Below are 26758 nucleotides of genomic sequence, written 5' to 3' on the forward strand. Positions count from 1 at the left end.
ATCTGTTGTTAAAGGTTTTGTAAACGCTTAGATGATAAATTTACTGGTCGTGAGTTTCTTGAACTTGGGAATACCAGAGGATGGAAAATCAGATTAGAACAAGTAGTTTTTAGCTCTGTATTTCTAGGCAGTTATTTCTTGTCCGAAAAAAAATTGGTTAATAAAAATCTCAAGTGGTGATATATTGAGGAGTGGATGTATGCAGATGCAGAACCACTATAAAAAATTTGTGTTCTTTATTTCATTAATGTTTGTTTCCAGTTTAGTTTTAAAAATAGTTAAATTAATTTCATAATATTTTTACAAGCTATTTTGACATTTAGCACCAAAAGTTTTTAAGTTCTCAATTTACCCTCTCTGGAAAAGCCATCTGGACCAAATCCGAAAGTAAAATTACTCCATAATTTTCCAACCTAGAACAAGAAAATAAAAAAATAGCAATCAGCAAGAATGAATTTGTTCACTAGATAGAAATGGAATACTGGTATAAAATTAAATGTACTAAACTATCATTTCGTCAAAACATTAAGTCAACATAATAAATGCTAATCCTTAGTTTTTCATGCATTGGTAGAATTAGTTAGAAGGAGTTGTTGGTTACTGATGGATACCGAATCCCACTGAAAGTATAATGGAGCCGAGTTGCAGGAGATCCACTCTCAGGCGACACCGGACTCCCCCTGAAGACGGAAAGATATGGAGATACCGAATCTCTAAGATTCGGTAATACACTAATAAAGACCGAATCCCACATGATCCGCCAAGAGCGCGTCAGGTCCGGGATTCGGATAAACGACTAAATATGGAAACCTTGTCCTATTTGGACACAAACACTACATATGGAAGGATAAGCTCTACTTTAGGAAGATAAGACTATTTAGGAAGACGTTCCTAAATAGGACTCTTATCAGATTAAGGTAGATCTCGACAAATCAGGAGAATCCTTAAGATACGGCCGAATCCCTACAAAGTAGGATTCACCTACCTAATACAACTCTACTAGGTATATTCGACTACTATAAAAGGAGCACGAGGTATGCCTAGAATCACAATTACATTCATATACTCAAAACGCTGCTCAAAGCTCTAAACTGACTTTAGCATCGGAGAGTTAATCGGACAACCACCGTCCGGTTAGCTTCTACCCTGTTTTGCAGGTTCGCTCACCGGTTCAGAAGGCAGACTCCATCAATTGGCGCCGTCTGTGGGAAAAGCTTAACTAAACTTCAAAAGAAGGAGCTTTTCTGAACTCAAAAACAAATCTCATTGAAGAAGATGACTTCTGAAAGAGTAAACCTGAAAGACAAGCAACCAATGGACCCAAAAAGCACTCCGGAGATAATCAACGTGACGGAAGACGGGCTTCTCAACTCCGGGGAAAAAGGCAACACCGGAGGGCTCTCTTTCTCAACACCCCAGTACCAAACTAATCCAATAAGAGGAAGCATCCCAATTGCTTTCAACCTAAGCACTGAAGAACAAGCACCGAATGCAGCAGCACAAGATCCACACAGCGAAATGCTGAAAAAGATACTAGAATCTGTACAGGCAAATCTTGACAGATTGGCCAATGAGGCCAAAAGAACAAACGACAGGCACGAAGAAACTATGAAAATGCTAAGGGAAAACTTCAGCCCTACAGCTCCCAGAAGAAGAGAAAGAACAGAAAAAGCAAACCCAGGCCGACGAGAGACAAGGGCAGAAAACAACAAAAGCAAAGAACCTCGGACCAGAGGAAACGAAGAAAGGAACGAAGCAAGAAACCAGCGAGAAAAGGAAACCAGCGACGAGGAAAGTCCTGACAGAGAAAAATCTAACGAGGAATCACCGGAGACACCCAGAAATGAGCACAACCAGGAGGACGCCCGAAGCGGTCTGAATACGAAAAGAGACGAACGAAGGGAGAAGGAAAAAGAAGACGCCCCACCAAGGAGTAAGCGACAAGAAAGAGATGCAGGGAAAGAACAAAATAAGAAAAAACACCAAGAAGGAGAGGGCGAATCGTCAGAGACACCCCAAAAAAGCAAAGCCACATATGTGGTGGAAGAAGATTTAGAAGAGAAGATCGCCAAAGCGCTCAAGAAACTAAAATCTGAAGAATTAGACATAGAGGATCTCAGGTTGAAAGGATCACCCCTCTCGCCCGAGATCATGGAGGAAACCATCCCGTACAGCATGAAGCTGCCGACCTTGCCAATTTTCAATGGGGAAGGAGACCCCCGAGACCATACCTCTAGGTTCACAGCGACCATGGGGCTACTCAGCGTATCAGACGCCATCCTCTGCAGGGTTTTCCCTACCACGCTCACGGGCACAGCCCAGAGATGGTATAACAAATTAAAACCAGGCTCGATCAAAAGCTTCGCTTCGCTTTCAACAGAATTCCTCAACAGATATCTCACAAACATCCCAGCTAAAACCACTACCAGTATCCTAAGAGCCTGTATCCAAGAAGAAGGAGAAACCCTGCGAAGCTACATCGAACGATTCAACAAGCAAGCTATGAAGATAGACAACCTGAACGTCGACATGGCGACAGAAGCATTGCGAGACGGGACGCGATTCGGAAAGCTGGTGGACAAGCTGCTAGTCAATAAACCCACAACTTTCTCAAACTTAATGGGCATAGCTCAGAAATACTTCGAGTTAGACGAAGGGCGAAGGGCGATTCGCGGAAAGGAAGCAAAAGGAAAAGAATCAAAAGAGAGATCCAGAGAAAAAACCAAGTCCAAACCTGATGACAGGAGAGGAAGACCCGAAGAAAGCAGACGATTCGCCCCCCAGACAAGATATGAATCGAGATACGATCCCAGAGATGATGAGAATAACTTCACTCCATTAAACACCAGCCGAACTAATGTCCTCATGTGGATCAAAGAAAACATCAAAAACGTGGTATGGCCACCCAAAATGAAAGCAGAAGCAAGAGACACCAGAAAGTACTGCAAATTTCACGACGATTACGGACACGAAACGGATAGCTGCAGAGACTTAAAGGTCGAGATCGAAAGAATGATCGACACAGGCGAACTGAGGAAATTTGTGGCCCGAAAAGAGAAGAGCAATGACAAGGGAGAAAAAAGAAACAGAGAAGACAAGCCAAAAGAAAAGGAAGACGAGCGCCCATCCAAAATTCTGGGAACCATACACATGATTAATGGTGGAGGGCATAGTAGCTCCACGATCAGGAGGAAGCAGAGGAAGGAAGTAATGAACATACGAGAAACTCACATGCCGCCAGTGATCTTCGATGTAGAAGACTATGAACACGTCAAAGCACCTCACAACGATGCTTTGGTAGTGACTACTATCATTGAAAATTGGAACATGGAGCGGATCCTTATCGACGAAGGAAGTGCAGTAAACCTCATGACGAATGCAGCATACAAAATGTTGGGAGGAACAGCGTCAAGGTTACGCCGAGTCCCAATTCCGCTATCAGGACTCGGTGGACCCTCCATCACTCCGCTGGGAGCAGTCACCTTGGAAGTAATAATCGGCCCAGAAAGAGGAATGAACAAGAAAATCATGTCACTATTTAACATAGTGGACATGGAATTGACATATAATGCCATCCTAGGAAGACCTTTCCTCCATGACTCGGCAGCGGTAACCAGCATCAGAGCACTGGCAATGAAGGTACCGACTGAAAAGGGAGTAGTGACGCTGAGAGGAGACCAAGGAATAGCCAAGAAGTGCTATGATGAGTCAGTGGTGGATCTCCAAGAAAACAAGACCGAAAAGAAGGAAGAATAGGAATGAAAAACGACCCATCATCGGTAACGACTCTCCGTCTTACCAGATGGCGTCAAATCTATCTTTAATGCTTTGTATGCCATCTTTTTATCAATAAAAATTCAATTTCGCTACCATCTGATTAGCCAGACGAACCAATAAAGAAATAAAAATCAAGAACAGCCACGAATGATTAAATCAAAGACGAAAGAAGAAAAAATAAATTAAAGATCAAACTCAAGAAAAGCTAAAAGCCAAGAAAATGAGTTCAAATTAACTCAAAGCAAAATCGCCGAACCAGGCAAATCGCCACGAAAGGCTAAGAGCCAAGAAAATGAGTTTAAATTAACTCAAAGCAAAATAGCCGAACCAGGCAGATCGCCACGAAAGGCTAAAAATGAGTTTAGATTAACTCAGAAAAGGCGAATCGCCAAAAAAGAGTTTAGATTAACTCGAAACAAAAACAAAAATAAAAAGAGTTTAGATTAACTCTACAAAAAACAACGCCAAGAACAGGGTTTAGAATAACCCTCGAGGCAAGACAAGTACATAAAGATAAGACAAAAGCACATTTCGAAGAAAAACGAAGAAAATATATTCATAAATTGCGAATTACAAAAAGCAAAATTAATACATCAGCAAATACAATCAAAAGAAAACTACTAAACACGGTCTTTAGAAATCTTGACGAGGAGATCACGGGCGATGGCCTGGGGATCCAACCCGTTGACCCCAGAAAGATCAATATTGGGATTCTGCTCCAGAAGCTTCTTCCCAATCGCAAGGCGATACTCGCTTATCAGGGCAGAGTAAAAAGCCTTCGTATCTAGCAGACGGATGTGAAGACCTTCAACCTCCGATCTAAGACTATCCCTCTCCCCACCAACAAGGGAATTGATCCGAATGAGCTCCTCGATCTCTTGAGTCAAGTCATCGGTCTTTTTCTCAATCACTTTCACTTGGCGATCATTAATCGCATCCTGCGCCTTGAGCTGCGCCAGAAGGGAATCATGCTCTTCCAAAGAGGCCTTCAATTTCGCCCTTTCAGACTCGGAAGTCGCCAAAAGAGCAGACAGACGCTCGACCTCCTCCTCGGCACACTGTCGGCGGTCGTTCAATACCAGAACAGATTGAAGGGCCTACACACCAGAAATAAACAAATAAGAAAGCAACTGAATACAAAAAACATATTATACTCAAGAAAGAAAGCACTTACAGAGAAACCATGAAAACAAGCCAGATCGGAAAGCTCCTGACCCGGCCTACCACAGAACCACGTGACATCATCAGGAATCGCCAAAGTCCGGATATATTCCGCTAGCACTCTCGGATTCAGCAAACTGGCAGGATCCTGACCTTCGACCCATCGAACCAAGTCTGGAGCAGAAGAAGAGCTTCCAGGAAAACTCTCCCTCGTAGGAGAATCATTGACAACTCGACGTCTTTTTCTAGACGGAGAATCCGGGTCTCGACCTAGAGAAATCTCCCCCGAATCAGCAACAACAGGCCCCTCTAAGGCCACACCCCCAACTCCCCCCGAAACGATAGATGATGCTAGAGGGGGAAGTAGTGACGGAATCGCCTCGTCGCCGACTGGAACAGCCAAGTCATCACCATCATCATCATTTATAACAATAACCTCAGGCAACGCTACCTCGGCGGAAGCTAGGGGGATATCAACAGGAGCTCCATCCACGACAATGTCGCCAGGAATAACGTTGGCGACAGGAACGTCAGGACCACCCATCGGAACGTCCAAATCTACTTGAAATCCGGAAAGGAAATCGTCAGAAGAAGAAGACATCCTACAAAAGAAACATTAAAAAGAACTTAAGCAAATTAATATACCTTGAACAAAAGAGTAGCAAAGATCCGCCAAGCCTCGAGGAGGATCCTCCAAAGGAAACCACCGACTCCGAAGATGACTATTAACCAAGACATCTAAAATGGGACGAGACACAATACTACAAGAAGATATGTCAAAAGCAAGTTTTGACTCGGATAAACTTAAAGAAGAAGAACAGCTCCGAACTGGATGAGAAGAAAAACCATCCGAAAAATGAAGAAAAGCAAATTTATGATAGACAATAAAGAAACGCCTTCGCCAGCGACTGGTTAGGCAAGGAAGATAAATACGAGATCGCCCTTCTCTACCAAGGGCGAAAACGAAGCAGCCATCACACTTCCTAAAATCTACAAAATGATATAACACTTTGAGAGAAGGGGCACAGCCCCGGAGCCTACATGCCTCTGAAAAGGCGAGCACTACTCTAATCGTACCAGGGTAAAGTTGCCCTAGAGCAACCTTTAAATCCCTACACACCTCTACTAAAAATGGATCCAAAGGAAACCTAAGACCAGCAGCAAATTGCTCTTCAAAAAGAACCGCCCTACAAGAAGATCCGGGAGAATCAGACGCAGCCATATCGGCACCGGGTAATATTACCCTATAATCAAAAGGAAAACTATACTTAAAATAGATATCTAAGACTTCATCCCTACGAAGCTTCGATCGGGTAAAAGCCATAGCAGCGCAAGCATCTTCTACTCGACTAAGAGGCATCCTAGAACAGGGAATCACAAACATAAACACAAAATAAGGATCAAACAAAAAATATATTGAAGAACACGTTGAAGAACACATCAAAGAACAACAAGTACAGAAGAAATTTCCAGAATATAAAGCGTGGAGAATATACAAAGAAGAAAGCCATATTAACATCCAAACGACGAAAGAAAACATACCTGAAAAAACTGGAGAAAACAAGTCACGAAGAATCAAATAATCAAACGAAGAACGAAAAGGAAATAGCTACAAGAAATGAGAGTAAATTCGAAAAGCAAAGTAAGAGGGAAAAGAAAAAATGCGAAGAGATTAAATACAAAACGCTTTTGAATCATTAACCGTTTAAATCATTAAAAGCCGACACGTGGCAACACAGAATCTTACTAAAGAGGAAACGTCACACACAAACATATGAAACGACTCGCCCGGAATACAAAGCGACTCGCCCGTATAAGAGAACTCAGCTCCAAAAGAGCTAAAATCCACTAAGGCATAAATGCCAAACTACTTCAGCTCACTTGCGGGGGGGCTAATGATGGATACCGAATCCCACTGAAAGTATAATGGAGCCGAGTTGCAGGAGATCCACTCTCAGGCGACACCGGACTCCCCCTGAAGACGGAAAGATATGGAGATACCGAATCTCTAAGATTCGGTAATACACTAATAAAGACCGAATCCCACATGATCCGCCAAGAGCGCGTCAGGTCCGGGATTCGGATAAACGACTAAATATGGAAACCTTGTCCTATTTGGACACAAACACTACATATGGAAGGATAAGCTCTACTTTAGGAAGATAAGACTATTTAGGAAGACGTTCCTAAATAGGACTCTTATCAGATTAAGGTAGATCTCGACAAATCAGGAGAATCCTTAAGATACGGCCGAATCCCTACAAAGTAGGATTCACCTACCTAATACAACTCTACTAGGTATATTCGACTACTATAAAAGGAGCACGAGGTATGCCTAGAATCACAATTACATTCATATACTCAAAACGCTGCTCAAAGCTCTAAACTGACTTTAGCATCGGAGAGTTAATCGGACAACCACCGTCCGGTTAGCTTCTACCCTGTTTTGCAGGTTCGCTCACCGGTTCAGAAGGCAGACTCCATCAGTTACCAAAGCGCAAGGAGTCATTGGTAATGGTAATGGTAATGGTAATGGTAATTGGTAATATTACTAATGCTATTTTATTTGTGCAATTTTTATTTCTTTCTTTCTGTCTTATTTTAATTAATTTTTATTCTCACACATATAAAATACATTAATAATATTATAGACATATTCTTTTATATAAATATTCTTATTTTTTAAAATATAGTATAATCAGATACAATCATTAATTTATATATCAGATTCTTTATTATTAAGAATAAAAAAAGAAAATATGTGTTAATAATTAATTAATTTTTGAAGTATGAAAGTATATACTAAAAGATATAAATAAATAAATAAATAATAGATAGAGTATATTTTTAAAACTATTCATAAAATATATTAATTCTATCCTCTAGAGTTTCATTGTGATTGGATTTTGAATTTTTAAACCTCTCTCTACCAATTGACAAAGATATAACTATTACACCTTCTGATCTATAATATTTATCGCATTTGACTTTGACAAAAAAATTAAAAAAAAAATATTAATATATTTTAATTTATAAATATATTTATTAATTTAAATCTACATTAAAACTTGTTAACACTTATGACTGCTATATTTTTATTTATTTATTTTATGCTTTCAATAAATTAATGAGAGACAAATATAGAAAAATAATAATTAATGCTATCTTAATATTCTAAAGTGACAAATATTATAAACTAAAAAAATATTTTAAATGCGACAAACATTACGGAACGGGGGGAGTAGTAGATTAATGCTACCTTCAAGAGTTTCATTTTGATTAGATTTTGAATATTGAAGCTTCTCTCTAACAAATCGTAGATATTTTTTCCGTCACATAATTATAAAAAAACATTTTTTTGAATTGTTATATAATTTTTTTATTTCAAATTCTTTTATGTAAACTTTTGATTAAAAGATATTCATTTTTACTTATTGACAATTATAGATTAATATTGATAGTTCTAATAAATTTGTTAATTATAAAATAAATTTAAAAGCCATTTTAAAAATATTGTAATAAAATATGTAGCATTAATATTATTTTTTTAATTCATGTGCAAGATAAAAAGTAGCAAAATATTGTCTATTAATCATGGGATAGAGAGTAAATAATATTTTGGCTTGCAATAAAAATTAAAATTAAAATCAATATTTTTACAAAAAAGTTAAAAATATAGAAAAGGTTTTATTTAATAAAAATTAGTGAAAAAAGTTTATAATTGAAATGATTGTAGATAGTAATTAATTTAATAAAAAAGTAGTATTGACAATTTAAATACCAACATATTGTGATTATAGCGATCTAATTCTAAACTTTAAAACCTAACATAAAAAATCTTATAACATTTTGTGTGTTTGAACTTGGTAACTCAAATACTTTTTCCGGCAATTTTTCTCATACGTGGAGACGGCCGTATGATCAAATAGTTATATGCCACGTATGAGAAAAATTGTCAGAAAAACATTTCGACTATAAAATGTAAAAATACAAAAACTTAAAATTTGATATGTAAGGTTTCAAACTTTACAATTAGATCACTACAAATATAATACGTTGAAAATTAAATTGCTATTACTCCTAAAACAACTAATTTTCCTCCTAATTTCTTTATATACCATTCCTCAGCAACCAAACAACACTACCACCACCTTCCCCCTCGTTTATTTTCCCTCATTTCCATCAAAACTCAGACTCCTAACTCTTTTTTTCCTTCTCATGAATTGAGTTTCTTCCATTTTCTCTCAATCCAAACACTAATCTAAACTAAACAAACCATGGATGATCATGTCCGGAAAACAAGAAACAGTAGCACCCGAAGCAGTTGGAGCATGGAAGGCGGATTTCCAGGGTTCAGACAATCAAAAAGAAGTAATTATGGCGGTGAAGATGACGATGAAGAAGCTCTAAAATGGGCAGCTATAGAGAAATTACCAACTTATGACAGATTAAGAACAAGTATCATGCAATCTTTTGAAGAAAATAACAATGAAACAGTAGTGTTAGGACATAAAGAAGTTGATGTAAGAAAACTTGATGTTAATGATAAGCAAAAGTTTATTAGTACCGTGTTTAAGGTTGCTGAGGAAGATAATGAGACGTTCTTGAAAAAATTCAGACAAAGAATTGACAGGTACTAATCTAACTGCCTTAATCATGTTTTTAGTTTTTTTTTTATAATTGGTGAGGGAGACAACTAATGGGAGAAATGAACTCACGACCTGACTGCCCGAACGCTTATATCATTTGAGCTATTTAACGGTTTATTAATACCTTTTTTTTTATTTGGCAGGGTGGGAATTAAGCTTCCGACAGTGGAGGTTAGATTTGAGAATTTGAGTGTGGAAGCAAATTGCTATATTGGGAGCAGAGCTCTGCCGAGTCTTTTAAATTCTGTGAAAAATTCAGCAGAGTCATGTCTTGCTATGCTTGGAATTAGTTTTGCCAAGAAAACAAAACTTAAAATTCTTAGAGATGCATCTGGGATTATTAAACCATCCAGGTAATTTTGCAAATTAATTTATGAGACTTTTGTATGAAATTGCAACTCTATCACATTCTTTTAAAAATATCAACTTTTTTTTGTGATTCTATTCACCAATGCAAAATTCAGTGATTTCATTTGGCTACCGTTGAGCACAATCAACAAACATGCATTATGATATTCACATCAGTTGAAAATACCGAATTTAAAATCAGTGATATTAATTGTAAACAAAATATCGATGGTCAATAGAATTATCAACATTAAAATAACGTGATAATTTATTTAAAATTGACCCTTTATTTAATCATTAAAATAATAAACTAAACCTAGTTTGATTATCTTAACATATGTATAATAACTCTAGTGACATGCATTAGTAATATGTAAACTTTGACATTGTTGTTCCCTTTGTATTTCTGTTACAGGATGGCACTATTACTAGGACCACCGTCGTCAGGAAAAACGACATTGTTGCTAGCACTTGCCGGAAAGTTGGACCCAAGCCTAGAGGTCATAGATTAATGTTGCATATAATTTTAATTTGTTCATACATATGGTACTAGGAATGAAATTTCCTGATGATATATTTTATTATTAAATGTTAATAAATTTTGCATAATATAGGTACAAGGAGATATAACATATAATGGACACAGGCTCAATGAGTTTGTACCACGTAAGACATCAGCTTATATTAGTCAAAATGATGTTCACGTTGGAGTCATGACTGTCAAAGAAACCTTTGATTTTTCTGCTAGATGTCAAGGGGTTGGAACTCGATTCGGTAAACTTTTACTTCTCATTATTTTAGTTATTTAATCCAAAATTAAAATTATTTCAGGTGTTAATTTATATTCCGTTATTTTCCGATTAAATGATGAATTAAACATATTTTAAAAATATATTGTCACATTGGTCGTCTAACATGGCGTTTTGTAACCAATTTAAATTGTTTTATGTTACAAAAAGATCTCCTTGCTGAGCTTGCAAGAAGAGAAAAGAATGCAGGGATACGCCCAGAAGCAGAAGTGGACCTTTTTATGAAGGTAATAATTATAAACACTAGTAATTAATTTTATAATCTTTGATTAATTAAATAACATAACCTTTATTTATTTGTTTGTTTTGTGTATTAATTTGTAGGCAACTGCAATGAAAGGAATTGATAACAATCTCTTTACAGACTACACTCTCAAAGTAAATTAAGAAAAATTCATAACTTTTATATATCCTAGACAATTATGATTTTTTTTATTTAGAAAATAATTTTTTTATTAAAACAGATACTAGGGCTTGATATATGCAAGGACACAATTGTCGGAGATGAAATGCTTCGAGGGATTTCCGGTGGTCAGAAGAAAAGAGTAACAACAGGTTTATCACGCTAATCTCAATTTTTAAATTTCAACTGTCTTTTTGATAAATAAGGAATTGATAACATAGCTAGTAACATAAAGGCAGCAAAGCAAGAATTATCATATTTTTTTTTAGAATAATCATATTGTACCATATAAATTACATGTTTCAAAATAATAATTATGTAATCAATTAGATGATTGTCAAAAGATTGATGTGAATGCATACTGTCTCATACTGTAGTGTCAAAGTTGTTGCTGAGAAAATATTTACATTGTTCGTTTGCCACCAACCCCCAAGCAATACAAAGTCTTTAATTTAAAAATTCATATGACACCAAACAATCGAATGATGATGTGTTTAATTCAAATGAATTTTACAAATTTATTTATAAATAAAAATAAATTAATTTATAGAATTGATCATGGTAATATCAAGTGAATTCATTTTTAAATGAAATAAATTATGAAGTGACATTAAACCAAAATAAAAGGAATAAAGGGTTATTTTTGCCTTCAATTTAGTACAAAAAAAAGTTGAAAAAAAAGATTAAATATATAGTTTTAGATAAAAAGAAAATCACATTTTGTCAAATTTTGGGTTGGTATATATTGTTGACCATTAAAACCGGCATCAAATTCGGTGGGAACTAATGACATCAGTATAAACTAACCTAAAATTGACAAATTGTTGGCTTTTTGTCCAAAATTACAAAGCTGGACTCTTTTGAACTTTTATAACAAGTTGGAGGGTTAAAATGAACCTATATCAAATATAAAAGTACTAATTTGAATTCAAACAGGAGAGATGATTGTTGGGCCAACAAAAACACTATTCATGGATGAGATATCAACGGGTCTAGATAGCTCCACAACGTACCAAATAGTGAAGTGCCTGCAGCAGATTGTACACCTCACAGAAGGCACAATATTAATGTCCCTACTGCAGCCGGCTCCTGAGACGTTCGATCTGTTTGATGACATCATTTTCTTATCGGAGGGTCAGATTGTTTATCAGGGCCCGCGAGATCATGTCCTTCAATTCTTTGAAAGCTGTGGGTTCCGCTGCCCTGAGAGGAAGGGCACAGCTGATTTCTTGCAAGAGGTAAATTTCATGATTTAACACATTTTAACACTTAAATGCCAATTAGCCCCAATTTTGGATCAATTGCTCCATAAATTTACTATATATTGGGACTAATTTATGAAAATTGGATAAACATATGAACTAACTAGATCATAAAGATAATATTTTGGATTGATTGAGCACAACCCACAAATTCAGGTGGTTAATTGGCATTTATGTGCCTACATTGATATAGTATGGCTAACATCTCTTCAGAGGGCCTGAAGTTTATCATTAGCCCATTCTATGCTTCTACTACTATAAAATGCCAAATTTAGACATTATAAATCTATAGCTATCAATTAGGCAACACCATATTAAGCCCAATTTTTTTTATCTTTATCTAAAGAAACAAAAAAAATCGTCTTTATGCTTTTATTTTTCCCAACAATAGTTGACGGTACACCTATGATACAAAGCATAAAAAGTGAAACACTGAGTGCGGAAAAAAAAAGTATTTGACCGGTTTTAGGCCATTTTTATAATTTTTCCTTGAAATTAACCAATTCATCTAAAAATTCAAATAATTAAAACTAAGTAAGATATTAATGATAATTTTATTATTTATAATATAAACACACATGAAAATATTCATCAAATTTAAAGTGTAAACAATGCATATTTATTTTATTTTATATTTAAATAATTAAATGGAGTTATGAAATACAATAAAAAATTTGATGACAAATTAAATAATTAATTAAAGTTTATTATCTTTAACATAATTACTAATTTGATTATTGTAGGTGACTTCAAAGAAAGACCAGGAGCAATACTGGGCAGAAAAAAACATACCATACAGATACATATCAGTCCCTGAATTTGTCCAAAAGTTCAAAAAATTCCACATTGGCATAAATCTGAACACCCAACTCTCAACTCCATTCAACAAGTCTCAAAGCCACAAAGCATCATTAGTATTCACAAAATACTCAGTCTCCAACACAGAATTACTCAAAGCTTGTTGGGACAAAGAATGGCTAATGATCAAACGAAATGCATTCGTATACATTTCGAAAGCAATTCAGCTGATCATAGTAGCGGTTATAGCTTCGACCGTGTTTTTAAGGACGAAAATGGACTCGAAAAATGAAGAAGATGGTGAATTGTACATTGGTGCATTGACTTTTAGTGTCATACATAATATGTTCAATGGTTACGCTGAGCTTTCGCTAATGATTTCGAGGCTTCCGGTTTTTTACAAGCAAAGGGATCTTTTGTTTCATCCTGCTTGGACTTTTACTATTCCTACTTTGCTCCTTAGAGTTCCTATTTCTATTTTGGAGTCCATTGTTTGGGTTATTATTGCTTATTTCACCATTGGATATGTTCCTGAAGCTGGCAGGTAATTTGCATACAATGCATTTTTCAGATTTTCTTTCATTAGTAACACCATAAATTAACTTCTTTTTTTATCAACTAGTCCCTCCATTTGTTTTCAAAATTGATACATTTGATCTAATTGATAAAAATGATAAGTTCAAGGGACTGATTGATTAAAAATGTTAAAATAAACTGATAATAAAGTTAGTTATAATCAGTTAGTCCAAATTTTTAGTCAATTAGTTCTTATAATTGTTTTCGAAAGGCAAAATGATCAGAGCGTGTCTGGTCCGACGTGGATTTCAAAATTTACTTGATTGGTCAAGATAAAAAAAGAAGGATTCTGTGATTTTGATTGAATTGAGGTTTGAATATAATTATTCAAAAATTTATAAAATTGATGGACCAGACTGTCCAAATTTACTTTAAAGATATTTGAGACAACATGGTCAAAGTTATGGATAGAATAATCATGTTGCCTTTTCGAAATTAGTATATGTGTTTTAATTGATAAATGTGCAAATTTAAGGGACTAATTGACAAAAATAAGTTAGTTTGGGTGTTAATTGTCCACCGCATGTAACTTTAGGGGGTAATTGATACTTAAGTTCATAAACAGCTTCATGGAAGTTAAAACATTTCTCAGGTTTTTCAAGCAACTGGTACTGGTATTTCTGATACAGCAAATGGCAGCTGCCATTTTCAGACTCATTGCCGGACTGTGCCGGACTATGATCATTGCCAACACAGGCGGCGCGTTAATTCTCCTGCTAATTTTCATGCTTGGGGGGTTCATTCTACCTAAAGGTTAGTGTCTCAATCCAATCAGAAAATACTCTACACCTTTAAAAACTACAATTTCAAGTTAAATGTAGTATTGTCAATTATGATCAGGTCAAATTCCAAGAGGATGGGCATGGGCGTACTGGCTTTCGCCTATAACATACGGTCATAACGCCATTGCTGTCAATGAAATGTTCTCTTCAAGGTGGATGAATAAACTGGTATGAGCTCAAACTAATCCTGTCGAGTTTAGGGTTTATGGTTTAGCGTTAGAAATGATAATTTCGATTGCGGTTCAGGCATCAGACAATGTTACCAGGCTTGGGATAGCAGTGCTCAACAATTTTGATATACCTGCTGATGAAGATTGGTATTGGATTGGGGCTGTTGCTCTTTTAGGGTTTACAATTGTCTTCAATGTTCTGTTTACCTTCACTCTTATGTTCTTAAGCCGTAAGTTCTTCAAGTCCGATCGATAATTGGTGCAAAATTTTGTTTGTTGAGGTAATGAAGTAATCTCTGCATGCTTCTTTGATTGATTTAACAGCTCCTGGAAAGAAACAAGCAATAATCTCTGAGGAAATGGAGAGCGACCAGGATGAACCGGCAGTAAGAAGAACAGACTCATTTTCTCGAGCACTGTCGTTTTCTGATGGAAGGAATTCAAGTAAGAGGTGTTGGAATGTGTATTATTAATTATATTTATGGGTCAGATTGTTGAAATTGGAATGCTGCAGGGGAGATGGCGTTCCATACGAATAGTGGCCAACCCGATCGCAGTGAAGTGAGTAGAAATGGTAGTAGGGCTAATGGCGTTACTGCCAGAAAAGGAATGGTTCTGCCTTTCACTCCTCTAGCAATGTCATTTGACAGTATGGATTATTATGTAGACATGCCCTCTGTAAGAATCTATAGCTTTTCTTGTCCAACTATATATGTTGCACGGAAATGGAAATTCTGAAATGGAAAATCCTGAAAAGGAAAATAGTAAATTTACATTTTTTTAAGAGAAAATGATATATGTATAAAATTTAGAGCCTGAGAAGTAATACCGGAAACAGAAATAAAATGCCAATATACAAGTCTCGATGAGTTTTCGTGCAACATGGCTGTCCAATTATATATACAAAGGCTAAAAGCAAAACCTGTACTCTTCTTGTGATTTGGATGGTGACAGGAAATGAAGAATCAAGGAGTTGCAGAAAACAGGCTGCAACTACTTCGCAACGTAACAGGCACATTTAGGCCTGGAATCCTGACAGCACTTATGGGAGTAAGTGGAGCAGGAAAAACAACATTGATGGATGTTTTGGCAGGAAGAAAGACGGGTGGATATATCGAAGGCGATATCAGAATTTCAGGGTTCACCAAGAAGCAAACAACATTTGCAAGAATTTCAGGATACTGTGAACAGAATGATATCCACTCACCTCAAGTCACAGTCAAAGAATCCTTAATTTACTCGGCTTTTCTTCGCCTACCCGTAGAAGTCGGCAAAGAGGAGAAAATGGTAAACTTTAACACTTGATCTGTTCTCTTGAACAAAATGTGAACTAAAACACTTCTTGAATTTTCCTTTCAGAGCTTTGTAGATGAAGTGATGCAATTGGTAGAGCTAGAAAATCTAAAAGATGCCATAGTTGGGCTTCCAGGAGTGACAGGATTATCAACAGAGCAACGAAAAAGGTTAACAATCGCGGTGGAGCTTGTCGCTAATCCTTCAATCATTTTCATGGATGAACCAACTTCAGGACTTGATGCAAGAGCAGCAGCAATAGTAATGAGGACAGTCAGAAACACAGTCGATACTGGAAGAACTGTCGTCTGCACGATCCATCAGCCTAGTATCGACATCTTTGAAGCCTTCGACGAGTTGCTACTAATGAAGAGAGGAGGACAGGTTATCTACTTAGGACCACTTGGTCGAAATTCACACAAGATCATCGAATATTTCGAAGTAACATATTCTCCTCAACTAGAACCTTTCCTTCATTTCATCATTTTCATTATCTAAGTGACTGAAAATTCTGATAATGCAGGCAATTCCTGGTGTTCCGAAAATCAAAGAGAAATACAATCCAGCAACATGGATGCTGGAAGTGAGTTCCATATCAGCAGAAGTCCAACTCGGAATTGACTTTGCAGAACACTACAGATCGTCAGCCTTATTCGAGTAATCATCAGAACAAATGATCATATCTGATAGGCGATAGCATTTGCTTACTTTGCAAGCTAACCTACAGATTTTTTGTATTTGGCTATGAGCAGGAGAAATAAGGCTTTAGTGAAGGAGCTAAGCACACCCCCACCAGGAGCAAGCGACTTATATTTTGCGTCAAAATATTCCGAGTCGACATGGGGCCAATTCAAATCTTGTATTTGGAAGCAATGGTGGACTTACTGGAGAAGTCCTGATTACAATCTTGTCAGATTTTTCTTCACCTTAATTGCTGCTCTTGTTGTTGGAACTATATTTTGGAAAGTTGGAGCCAAAAGGTCTGTCTCTATAACTCCTATACTTAAAATTAAATTTCATTCTAAATAAATCTAAAATTTTGATCATTATTCTGCAATATAGGGAAAGTGCAAATGACCTGACTGTGATTATTGGAGCAATGTATGCTGCAATCTTTTTCATTGGTGTTAACAATTGTTCAACAGTCCAACCAATAGTAACAATAGAAAGAAGTGTATTTTATCGAGAAATAGCGGCCGGGATGTATTCTGCATTACCTTACGCTCTTGCTCAGGTGTGTTCAGGACAATTTTCTGATAACAATTGCCAACGATTCAGAATTTAACCGACTAAAAAATGCTAAATGAAATTTTTTTTTTGCAGGTAATTTGTGAATTACCATATATACTAGTTCAGACAACATATTATACACTGATAGTGTATGCAATGGTAGCATTTGAATGGACAGCAGCAAAATTCTTCTGGTTTTATTTTATATCTTTCTTCTCATTCCTCTACTTCACATATTACGGAATGATGACCGCTTCACTTTCTCCGAATCTGCAAGTAGCGGCCATTTTCGCAGCTGCATTTTACGCACTTTTCAATCTTTTCTCAGGATTCTTCATTCCTAGACCGGTATGACTCATTCTATTCCTGTTGAATTTTCTAACTCAGCAACAGGTTTAAGGAAAGTTTCCGTGACGGTACCTGAACTTTCTTCTCCTTACGCAGTACTTAAATTTCAATTCGTTACTAGGATTCCAAACTATAAATTTTATAACATTAAAATATCTTCCGTAAACAGATCTCCTTTTCGGTCAAAATGGACTAACCTGACAGTCGCATAGATATCTATATTCTCGTTACGAATTGAAGTTTACGAATAACGCTACGAGAAACAAAAAAAAGTTCATGTACGGTCGGTGAAAATTTCCGGGATTTAGTAATATAATCTGACTACTTTATTTTTGAATTTTTCAGAAAATTCCTAAGTGGTGGGTATGGTACTATTGGATATGCCCTGTGGCATGGACAGTGTATGGTCTAATTGTTTCACAATATAGAGATGTGGAAGACACCATTAAAGCACCTGGAATTGTGCCTGATCCTACAATTAAGTGGTACATTCAGGAACATTTTGGTTATGATCCTGATTTTATGGGACCAGTAGCTGGAGTTTTGATTGCTTTCACCATTTTCTTTGCATTTATGTTTGCTTTTTGCATAAGATTTCTCAACTTCCAAACCAGGTAGAAAAATTAACACTATGTAACATTTATTAATTATTACTAAACTTGTTGTATATTTTTAAATAATTTATCAACAATGTAAAATCTGGATTTACGGCTTCTATAAAAATACCTATTTTCGTCAAATTGTTTGCAAATAATATGCTCTTTTTCACTTTTAATCTGGATATCTGCAAAATTATCTATTGGATTTTATTAATATTAGTGGTTTGGATGGACTTGTTAATTAATTAGCAAGTTAACACAGAATATAAAGAAGCTACTACCTGCAATTCATCAAGCCGCTGCTCACTCAACTTCTTTAGTTTCAACATTGTTGCCATGGCATACTTCCAGCTGTATTCCAGCTGTATTAGAGCTCAGAATTTTAGTCTATAAATAGCATTAGGTTTGTAGTTTTATTTCCTTTAGTTTTGTAATTCAAAACTCATTTCTATAATCAAAGTTCTCTGGTTTTATAATTCTGTTACAAGTATATAACTATAGACTATGTAAACAAAATATTAAATACAATTTTTTAATGTTTGGTTATCATATATAAAAATATTTGAAAAAATTAAAAAAGTAACTGGAGATTAGGAAAAATGAAAATCAATGTCTCATGTTAAATTACATCGCATATGTCAAAAAGAAAATTTGAAAAAATCACTTTGCAAAATCATTTAAACTAAAATTACAACATCATTAAATCCCCATCAAGGACCCGGTTGCTCACTTTTCTCTAGTAGATCTACAGACTACATCATACAATTTTTTGGGATCTATATAACTACTCTCAAATAATTACATTTTCACAAATTCTTCAAGGGTAGGAGAACAAATTGAACTATCATTGATGCAACGAGATGCTATCAGTGAATATGAAACTTCCGTAGGATGAAATGCATCGAAAAAGTAAAATTGTTCCGGATTAGGGCACGATGGTTTCCCTCGAATGCACCCAGAAGTTCCATTATTTAACGCGTCGCAACAAGTATTACTTGTATCTTTTAAACCTGCACAAATTATTCAATCGCAATCTAATCAACATTCCAATAAACAAATAAAAATCTAATACTATATTCAATCCAGCTTTTTTATATCACTATTTATTACTCGAAAACAATATGTTGCCGACAAATAGAGGAACTACGTACCGTATGTGGAAGGATTTACGATAGCATCGTAGCTTAGGGCGTGACTACGGACATGAACAAATTTCGAGCCGGGGAGAAATGTTGTCAACTTTTGAACAGCTATAGCTAAGTTTTCGTTGAAGAATATGATTAATTGGTTAATTTCTTCTATACAATTTCCCTTGTGAGGAACTACTTTTGCAATTGCTGGGATGCATCCAAGAGGACCAAGTTCGGATGTAATGAACTTTCTACCGCCGAATTTGTATACTCTCTGTATACAATTAAATGTCATACAATTAGAGTCACCTTATTCGATTACTATAGACTAAAAATTTCAATTAATATGTAATTATAATTCTTAATATACCAAATATATACAAAAAATAAGAAATACAGATTTTAAATTTTTGAGATTCGATCATGCATTAGATAATTTATACAAGTTTTAATCATAACTTTTTAAGGTCTAATCGATACAAAAAGTCAATTTTTTATAAATGAAGTTAGAATATATATTTTGATAGTTTTATTCTAAATTTAGATGTTGAAGCCTATTTCAAAAAAAAAAATTGACATGTCAAATGATACATAAAAGATTCATGAGTAAAACTACGAAAATAATGTCTCTTAATTTATCATATAAAACACATGTTAAAATAAAATTAGTGAAATTATTTAAGTTAAAATTACCGGTAACCTTAAAATTAAGCTAAAAGTTGGTAAGATTTATTTTTTGGATTAATTTTTGATGAACATATGGTTTAGGTAACTATTTTTAATTTATTTAATATATTAATAATCATTTACCTTAATAGCCAGAGATAATTTATAAACAAGAAGCTCAGCATATTGTTGGGGAGAAAATTGCTTGCTTGTATTAAAATGTGCAGTATCAAGATAGTGCCCAAGATAATCATTGCTTCCTGTAGAAAATAAAAATATAGAATTTGACAAAAAATTTGTTGTTTCATTTCTGTTTCTGAATTGTTTCACCAGCTTTGATTTTTCCCTAATTTCAAATTTACGTAGCTGTTCTTCTAAACTCAAACATTTTCCCTGCAAAAAATATTATATAATTTAATAAGCACATTACTTTATATATTAATATTATATATGATTTAAGTTTAATAGAAACCTTTTCATTGAAAATAATGAAATCCATACCAAAACAATTCCGGTTTTAGGAAGAATCCCACATGCCCCGGATGCGTAATTCACACCCGTAATCGAACTCGAAGCGTTTACGCTCAAGCTTGGAGGAGGATACGACAAGTTAAGAAATTCCGCTACGTATAATAAGAAAAGATAAGTTTCAAAACGGAAAACAAATATTTATTAATTTTTCCGAACTACATAAATAGAAATATATATAAATACCTATAAAATCAGCAACATTTCTGCCATTAGAAAATCTTCCTGTAGCTCCCGACGGAAATATCTCACCGTAGGGGCTATAGTCCGCCTTAGCTTCGGTTTGCAAGAAATTATTATTTCCATTATCAGATAAAGAGTCACCAAAAATATAAAATGCTGGAGCCAATGGTGCACTACAAACAAACCTAGCTAATTGAAATATAACTAGCAAAAAAATAATTGCCATTAATTTGAAGAAAACTAGGGTAGATATGTAGAAAAATTAGAAATCAACTGAAAAGTTGGTGGTTCTATTTTTTCTCTTTGAACAATCAAAGAAACAGTTTAATTTATAACAAAAATTAACCCCTGATCACTATTTAATTATAGCCTAATTTTGCTATATTTTCTGGAAGATGATGCTGGATTATAACTGTCATGAGATGGATATTTTTACTTGCTATTTTTAATATATAACTAGAAATTGATTCGTTGTGCGTAAAATATAATTTGTTATCGAATTATTTTTAGCTCATTAGATGAAAACACTGTATATTATTACAATGATTAATTGGCTGTAAATGGGGAAATTTTAGTTTTGTTTATGTAATTTTTTTAACTAAATATAGATAGGGAGAGATATTGTCATTTTTATTTTTATGAAAATTAATGAACTAACGAAATCATTTAAGATAAAAAAAATAACCAATCGTTATTATATTTAAAAAATAGATAAATCAATCGGCTGAAAGGTTTTTGGTGAAATATAAAATTAAATTTTATATCCAAACGCACTCTTAGTTAATTTAATCAAATGATACTAATAAGTTCATAACTAGTTTTAATGATATAAAATTATTATTGAAATTATTTAAAATTGATTTATTAATTTTTAATAAAATAATTATACTTTTATAAAATTTCAAAAAGAAAACTTAAAGTGCAATCAAGCTTTGTAAATATTTATATAAAATAATTAAAAACACTAGAGTATCTAAAATACAAATTCATGAAAAAAACAATATATTTAATAAGCTATACCAAAATAACATGAAAAAACATGAAAATGTGATTAAATTAATTTTTTATAATTTTTATGTATATATAAAAGAAATTAATAACTTTTATTAGCATATCGACAAGTGAATGCTAAGCACGCTAATATTGGCAGGCATGACATTCACATGCCCCCAATGATTTAGATAAAAAAATATTATTTTTAAATAATTAAATAATAATTATAGTAAATATGCTGTTGTTTTATGAAATTTTATTTAATTTAAGTTTTGAAACTATTTTCAGTGGTTTTAATTATTTTATAAACAAATTGTTTATAAGATTTTCTTAAATTTGGGAAATTTATATTATGTATCTTTTAATGATAATTTTTATTTTTATCTTATTTTTTAAAATTAATTGTTAAATAATTAAATTAAATTTTAGAATTAAATTTTTATTTTTCTATAAATTTAGTTGATTTTAAAAAATTTATTCCAAATTATATATTCTAATTATAAAATTATTTAAAAAAATCGACTAATCATTTTTAAAAATCAAATAGGAATATATTTTTTTAACATGAAAAGTGTTAGTACTTAACTCTTATGAATGTTAACAAAATCAAAGTGTAATGTCTCAAAAATAATTAAAATTGAAATTGCTATACAATCAGACTTTTTTCATCTTTTTTGTTAGGCGAAGAGGATTCACTCTTCTGGACCGAAGTCTAAAATTATTATTAAATTTTGTAATGTGGACCTCCCATAAGCCAGCTCGTAAGCCCACATATTTGGCAATTTCGAAATATAATAGTAAGCAGTTTAACCTCAACCATTCAATTTATTAGAAAGAGTATGGTTGGTGTTTGAATCCGCAGCCTACGGCGTCCACATGGCTGATGGTCCGACTATTATATCAAACTTGTACAGGTCATGTTTTTTTGGGGTTATTAATTTCTGGGGTCATCCTACCTTTCAAAAATTACAAAATGGTTATTAAATTTTAAAATGTAATAAAATGATAACTCTATTTTGCAATTTATGGAAAATAGGGTAACTCCGAAAGTCAATAATCCTATTTCTTGTTTTGGTTGGTTAAAAATCATCAACGGGAAATACAAAATGCTGGAGCCAAATAGCACACTACAAGCAAACCTAGCAAATTGAAATATAACTGGCAATAAAATAAATGTCATTAATTTGAAGAAAACTAGGGTACATATTTATGTAGAAAAATTAGAAATTAACGGAAAGTTGGTTGTTGGTGTTTTTTTTTCTTTGAACAATCAAAAAATTGTTTGATTTATAACAAAAATTAGCTCCTAATGACTATTTAATTATAGCCTAACTTGCTATATTTTCTAAAAAGATTACGATGGATTATAACTGTCTTGAGATGATATTTTTACTTGCTATTTTTTACATAACTAGAAATTATAAAATATAATTTGTTATTGAAACATTTTTAGCTCATTAGATAAACACACTAATACTACAATGATTAATTGATTGTAAATGGATAGATTTTAGTTGTATTTTATGTAATTTTTCAACTAATTATAGACAATGAGAGTTATTCTCTTGTTTATTTTCTTAAAAAAAATTAATTGAATAAGGTTTAAGAAATCATTATTAAAAAAAACAGGTGAAGCAATCGGCTACAAGTTATTAGGTGAAATGCAAATTCATAATTTTAAAATATAAAATCTCAATACGTATCCAAACGAACTCTTTATTAATTTAATCAAATGGTTCGATTGTTATAATTGAAACTCTAGTAATCTCTTAATAATTTGTCTCTTATTAATAAGTTCATAACTAATTTTAATGCTATAAAGGTTAAAAAAATTAAAGTCAGCTAAATTTATTTTAAAATACTCAAAACAATATAATTTATTATTGAAATTATTTAAAACTAATATATTTGATTTTAATAAAAATAAAATTTTACTTTCATAAAATTTCAAAAGGACTTAAAGTGTAATCATGATCCATAAATATTTGTATAAAATAATTATAAATACCAAAGTATCTAAAATACAAAATCATAAAAACACAATATATTTAATAAACTATATTAAAAATATATATAAAAAAACATGAAATGTTATTAGATTAATTTTTGATAATTTATATGTATATGTAAAAGAATTAATAACTTTTATTAGCATATTGGGTAGAGAATTCTAAGCACGTCAATATTGGAGTTTTGATTGCCTTCACCATTTTCTTTGCATTTTATAAGCTTTGATTTCTCAACTTCCAAACCAGGTAGAAACATTGACACTGTGTAATTGAAATTTTCTCAATTAGAATGGGACGGAGGGAATATTTATTATTACTGAACTTATATATTTATAAATATTTTATCCAGAATGCAAAATTTTGATTTCATCAATTAATTTTTTAAAGAAACTATAACTCAAGTGATATAAACACGGACATAATTCTGTTTAATTTGTAGGATTAAATTTTTATACAAATGCTAAAAATATCTCCTTTTTAGTGATTAAAGAAAAAAAAATCTGAAATAGAGTCGTCCAACAAATGGTACCATTTTGGGTTCGTGGGCCCAAAAAATCTGCAATCCAGTTCAAGAAAGGAATGGTACCATTTTGGGTTCATGGGCCTGACTGCTGAAATCTTGGTCTCATTTGCTGCATTTAAGAATAGATGAGAAAGAGGAAATTAGGCTGACCACGGGGAAGACTTAAAATAATCCCAATAATACCGCCCGGCCATTCCACTTTTAAAATTACTGTTCACTTTCATCTGCTTTAATTTTTATGCTTTTATTTTACGGTTTTTTGTTGAAAAACGTTGAGATATACGGATCTATGATTTCTGCGATGAATCTGCCCATGGATGTTTACAAACTCCTCTATATCTGGGTTCTTTTCCATTATTGTTATTTTGTTGAGTAACAGGTACAGATTCGTTCGGTTCCGCCATCGCCGCTGCTACGGAGGCGGCATCTCTTCCTATCGTCTGTTAAGCATCCTAATGATTCCACCATTATTCTTCTCTTTCTTTACCCATGATAGTTTGGGTTCCTTTCTTGTTGTTTGATAGCAAATCGACGCGCCGATTAAGATTCTTGCCAATGTTTATGAGCAGGAGGTGTTCTCATTTCCACTGAATTTTTAAACTTTTGTTGATTGTTGTTCTTTTTTTTTTTTTTTTGATTTTAATTTTTCATTTTCAAATTTTGAGGCATCTGCTAGAGGAAACTGCTGCCTTGCGTGGTAGCCATAGTGAAGCTTGTGCATCTTCTTGATACTGTATGTTATTCCTTTTTCTATATTTAACTTGAAATTTTATTTGATGTTACTGTACTTTTAAGGATTTAAAGAGAGGTGTTTGATGATTTAACAAATTATAATTATGTGATTTTAATTTTGTTTATGTATTTGTTGATTAGGGATACTCATCACTGACAATTGCTTTGGTTCTACCAGAATCAGATTATTTAGTTTCCCGTGAAAAGAATGGTATGGCAGTAGACATTTTGCAAGTATCTAGAAAATTTATATCTCTTGGTTCATGATGATTAGGTCATTCTTTCGGTAGCAACATTAAGTACCAAATCAAGAAGAAGAAAAAGAACAAGAGCAGGAGCAGCATTATGTTTTGGTGTTAGTAGAAGTAGTAACTGCCGGAAAGAGTAGATCCTGCAATTTGTAAAATGTTCATTACAAACTGACATTTGTGTTATGTGACTCAATTCAATACAAATAATGAAGACTTATGTAAATTTTCTTTTTATTTCATATAATATTTATGTCATATATCAGTTTCATTTACTATTCACCTAATCGAAGTCGACAATCAAAGTCTAATTATTTAGGACATAATAGTAGGTGTTTTCAATTCGGTTTTAAATTTGGCTACTAAAGTATTTGACAAAATGACTTTATGTTTATCATATCCTTACATTTTTATATTATTTTCTATTTATGAATTTTAGGAGTTTGATTTTTTTAGCAAAACGATAGTAAACGGTAAGTAAATTAACTTATTTTTTAGTAAACTCATAGTAAACTGTTAGTAAACGGTTAATAAATTAACAATACTTTATATTTAGGGTTAATTCTTAAAAAAATCACGAACTTTACACGAAGTTTCATTTTAATCATGACCTTTAAAAGTTGCCATTTAAAGGCACGAACTTTCTTTTTGTTTCAAATATATCATCTCAGTGTATTTTTGTTGACTAAATTCTTAAATAAACCATTAATGAAAGACCCAAATTATAAATCGACATTAAATCTTATTATCTTTTAGTTAGAGTATATAGGATTAGGAATTTTTGGTTCGATAAAATACATCGGATTTTACTTTGGCGATAGATTTGAAACAAAATGAAAGTTCGTGCCTTTAAATGACAACTTTTAAAGTTCATGATTAAAATGAAACTTCGTGTAAAGTTCGTGATTTTTTTAGGAATTAACCCTTATATTTAATAAATCAACTATATTTTTTATTTAATAAATTAACAATATTTTTTAGTAAAACGATAGTAAACGGTTAGTAAATTAACTTCTATTTTAGTAAAATAATAGTAAATTGTTAGTAAACGATTAATAAATTAACTAAATGGTTAAAAAAATAAACAAATCGTAAATTTATTTTTTAAGTAAACTGTTAGTAAACCATTAGAAAATTGATAGTAAACTTTTTGTTAAGAAACCGTTAGTAAACGATTAGTAAACTGATGGTATTGTTTAATACCGGTTTACTATTAGTAAACTGACACTTATAAACTCATTTACTATCCGTTGACTATGCGTCGACTATCGGTTCACTATCAGTTTATTATTGTTTGACTATCGATTTACTATCAGTTGAATACCGATTGACTATCATTGATTACCGGTTTACTACTGGTTCACTATCAATTTATTATTGATTGATTACTGGTTTATTATCCGTTGACTATTGGTTAACTAACGGTTGACTATCGGTTTACCATTGGTTGACTATCAGTATACTAAAAAATAATTATTATTAGCTTACTATCAGTTCACTACTGATTTACTATCGGTGTTTTAAAAAATTAATAGTCCATT

The 26758-nt window shown here is 33.3% G+C and overlaps 3 protein-coding genes and 1 long non-coding RNA gene across 4 annotated transcripts; 2 read left to right on the forward strand and 2 right to left on the reverse strand.

Annotated features, from left to right (window-relative positions):
• Nucleotides 1–4306: 4306 nt before the first annotated feature.
• LOC126682615 (uncharacterized) lies at nt 4307–5616 on the reverse strand. The gene is made up of 2 exons (XM_056105699.1): nt 4952–5616; nt 4307–4874 (listed from the first exon to the last, which is right to left on the reverse strand). Exons 1-2 carry the CDS (start codon nt 5537–5539, stop codon nt 4398–4400), a joined length of 1065 nt encoding a protein of 354 aa, XP_055961674.1. The 5' UTR covers nt 5540–5616; the 3' UTR covers nt 4307–4397.
• A 3468-nt stretch (nt 5617–9084) lies between these two features.
• Nucleotides 9085–18681, forward strand: LOC126679933 (ABC transporter G family member 29-like). Its single transcript, XM_050374955.1, has 21 exons — nt 9085–9571; nt 9731–9940; nt 10351–10435; nt 10550–10709; nt 10895–10971; nt 11069–11122; nt 11209–11299; nt 12084–12385; nt 13153–13751; nt 14376–14536; nt 14624–14733; nt 14812–14965; nt 15060–15179; nt 15250–15413; nt 15690–16022; nt 16095–16469; nt 16552–16685; nt 16781–17008; nt 17091–17262; nt 17352–17606; nt 17952–18681. Exons 1-21 carry the CDS (start codon nt 9216–9218, stop codon nt 18222–18224), a joined length of 4413 nt encoding a protein of 1470 aa, XP_050230912.1. The 5' UTR covers nt 9085–9215; the 3' UTR covers nt 18225–18681.
• A 114-nt stretch (nt 18682–18795) lies between these two features.
• On the reverse strand, nt 18796–21015 carry LOC126682534 (GDSL esterase/lipase 7-like). Its single transcript, XM_050378253.2, has 5 exons — nt 20716–21015; nt 20503–20624; nt 20146–20394; nt 19357–19609; nt 18796–19215 (listed from the first exon to the last, which is right to left on the reverse strand). Exons 1-5 carry the CDS (start codon nt 20936–20938, stop codon nt 19004–19006), a joined length of 1059 nt encoding a protein of 352 aa, XP_050234210.1. The 5' UTR covers nt 20939–21015; the 3' UTR covers nt 18796–19003.
• Nucleotides 21016–24396: 3381 nt separating this feature from the next.
• Nucleotides 24397–25443, forward strand: LOC126682374 (uncharacterized). The gene is made up of 2 exons (XR_007641439.2): nt 24397–24970; nt 25111–25443. It is a non-coding gene; the product is annotated as an uncharacterized LOC126682374 (long non-coding RNA).
• The last annotated feature ends 1315 nt before the right edge of the window (nt 25444–26758 follow it).

Source organism: Mercurialis annua, linkage group LG5, assembly GCF_937616625.2.
Source record: "Mercurialis annua linkage group LG5, ddMerAnnu1.2, whole genome shotgun sequence".
Lineage (NCBI taxonomy): Eukaryota > Viridiplantae > Streptophyta > Magnoliopsida > Malpighiales > Euphorbiaceae > Mercurialis > Mercurialis annua.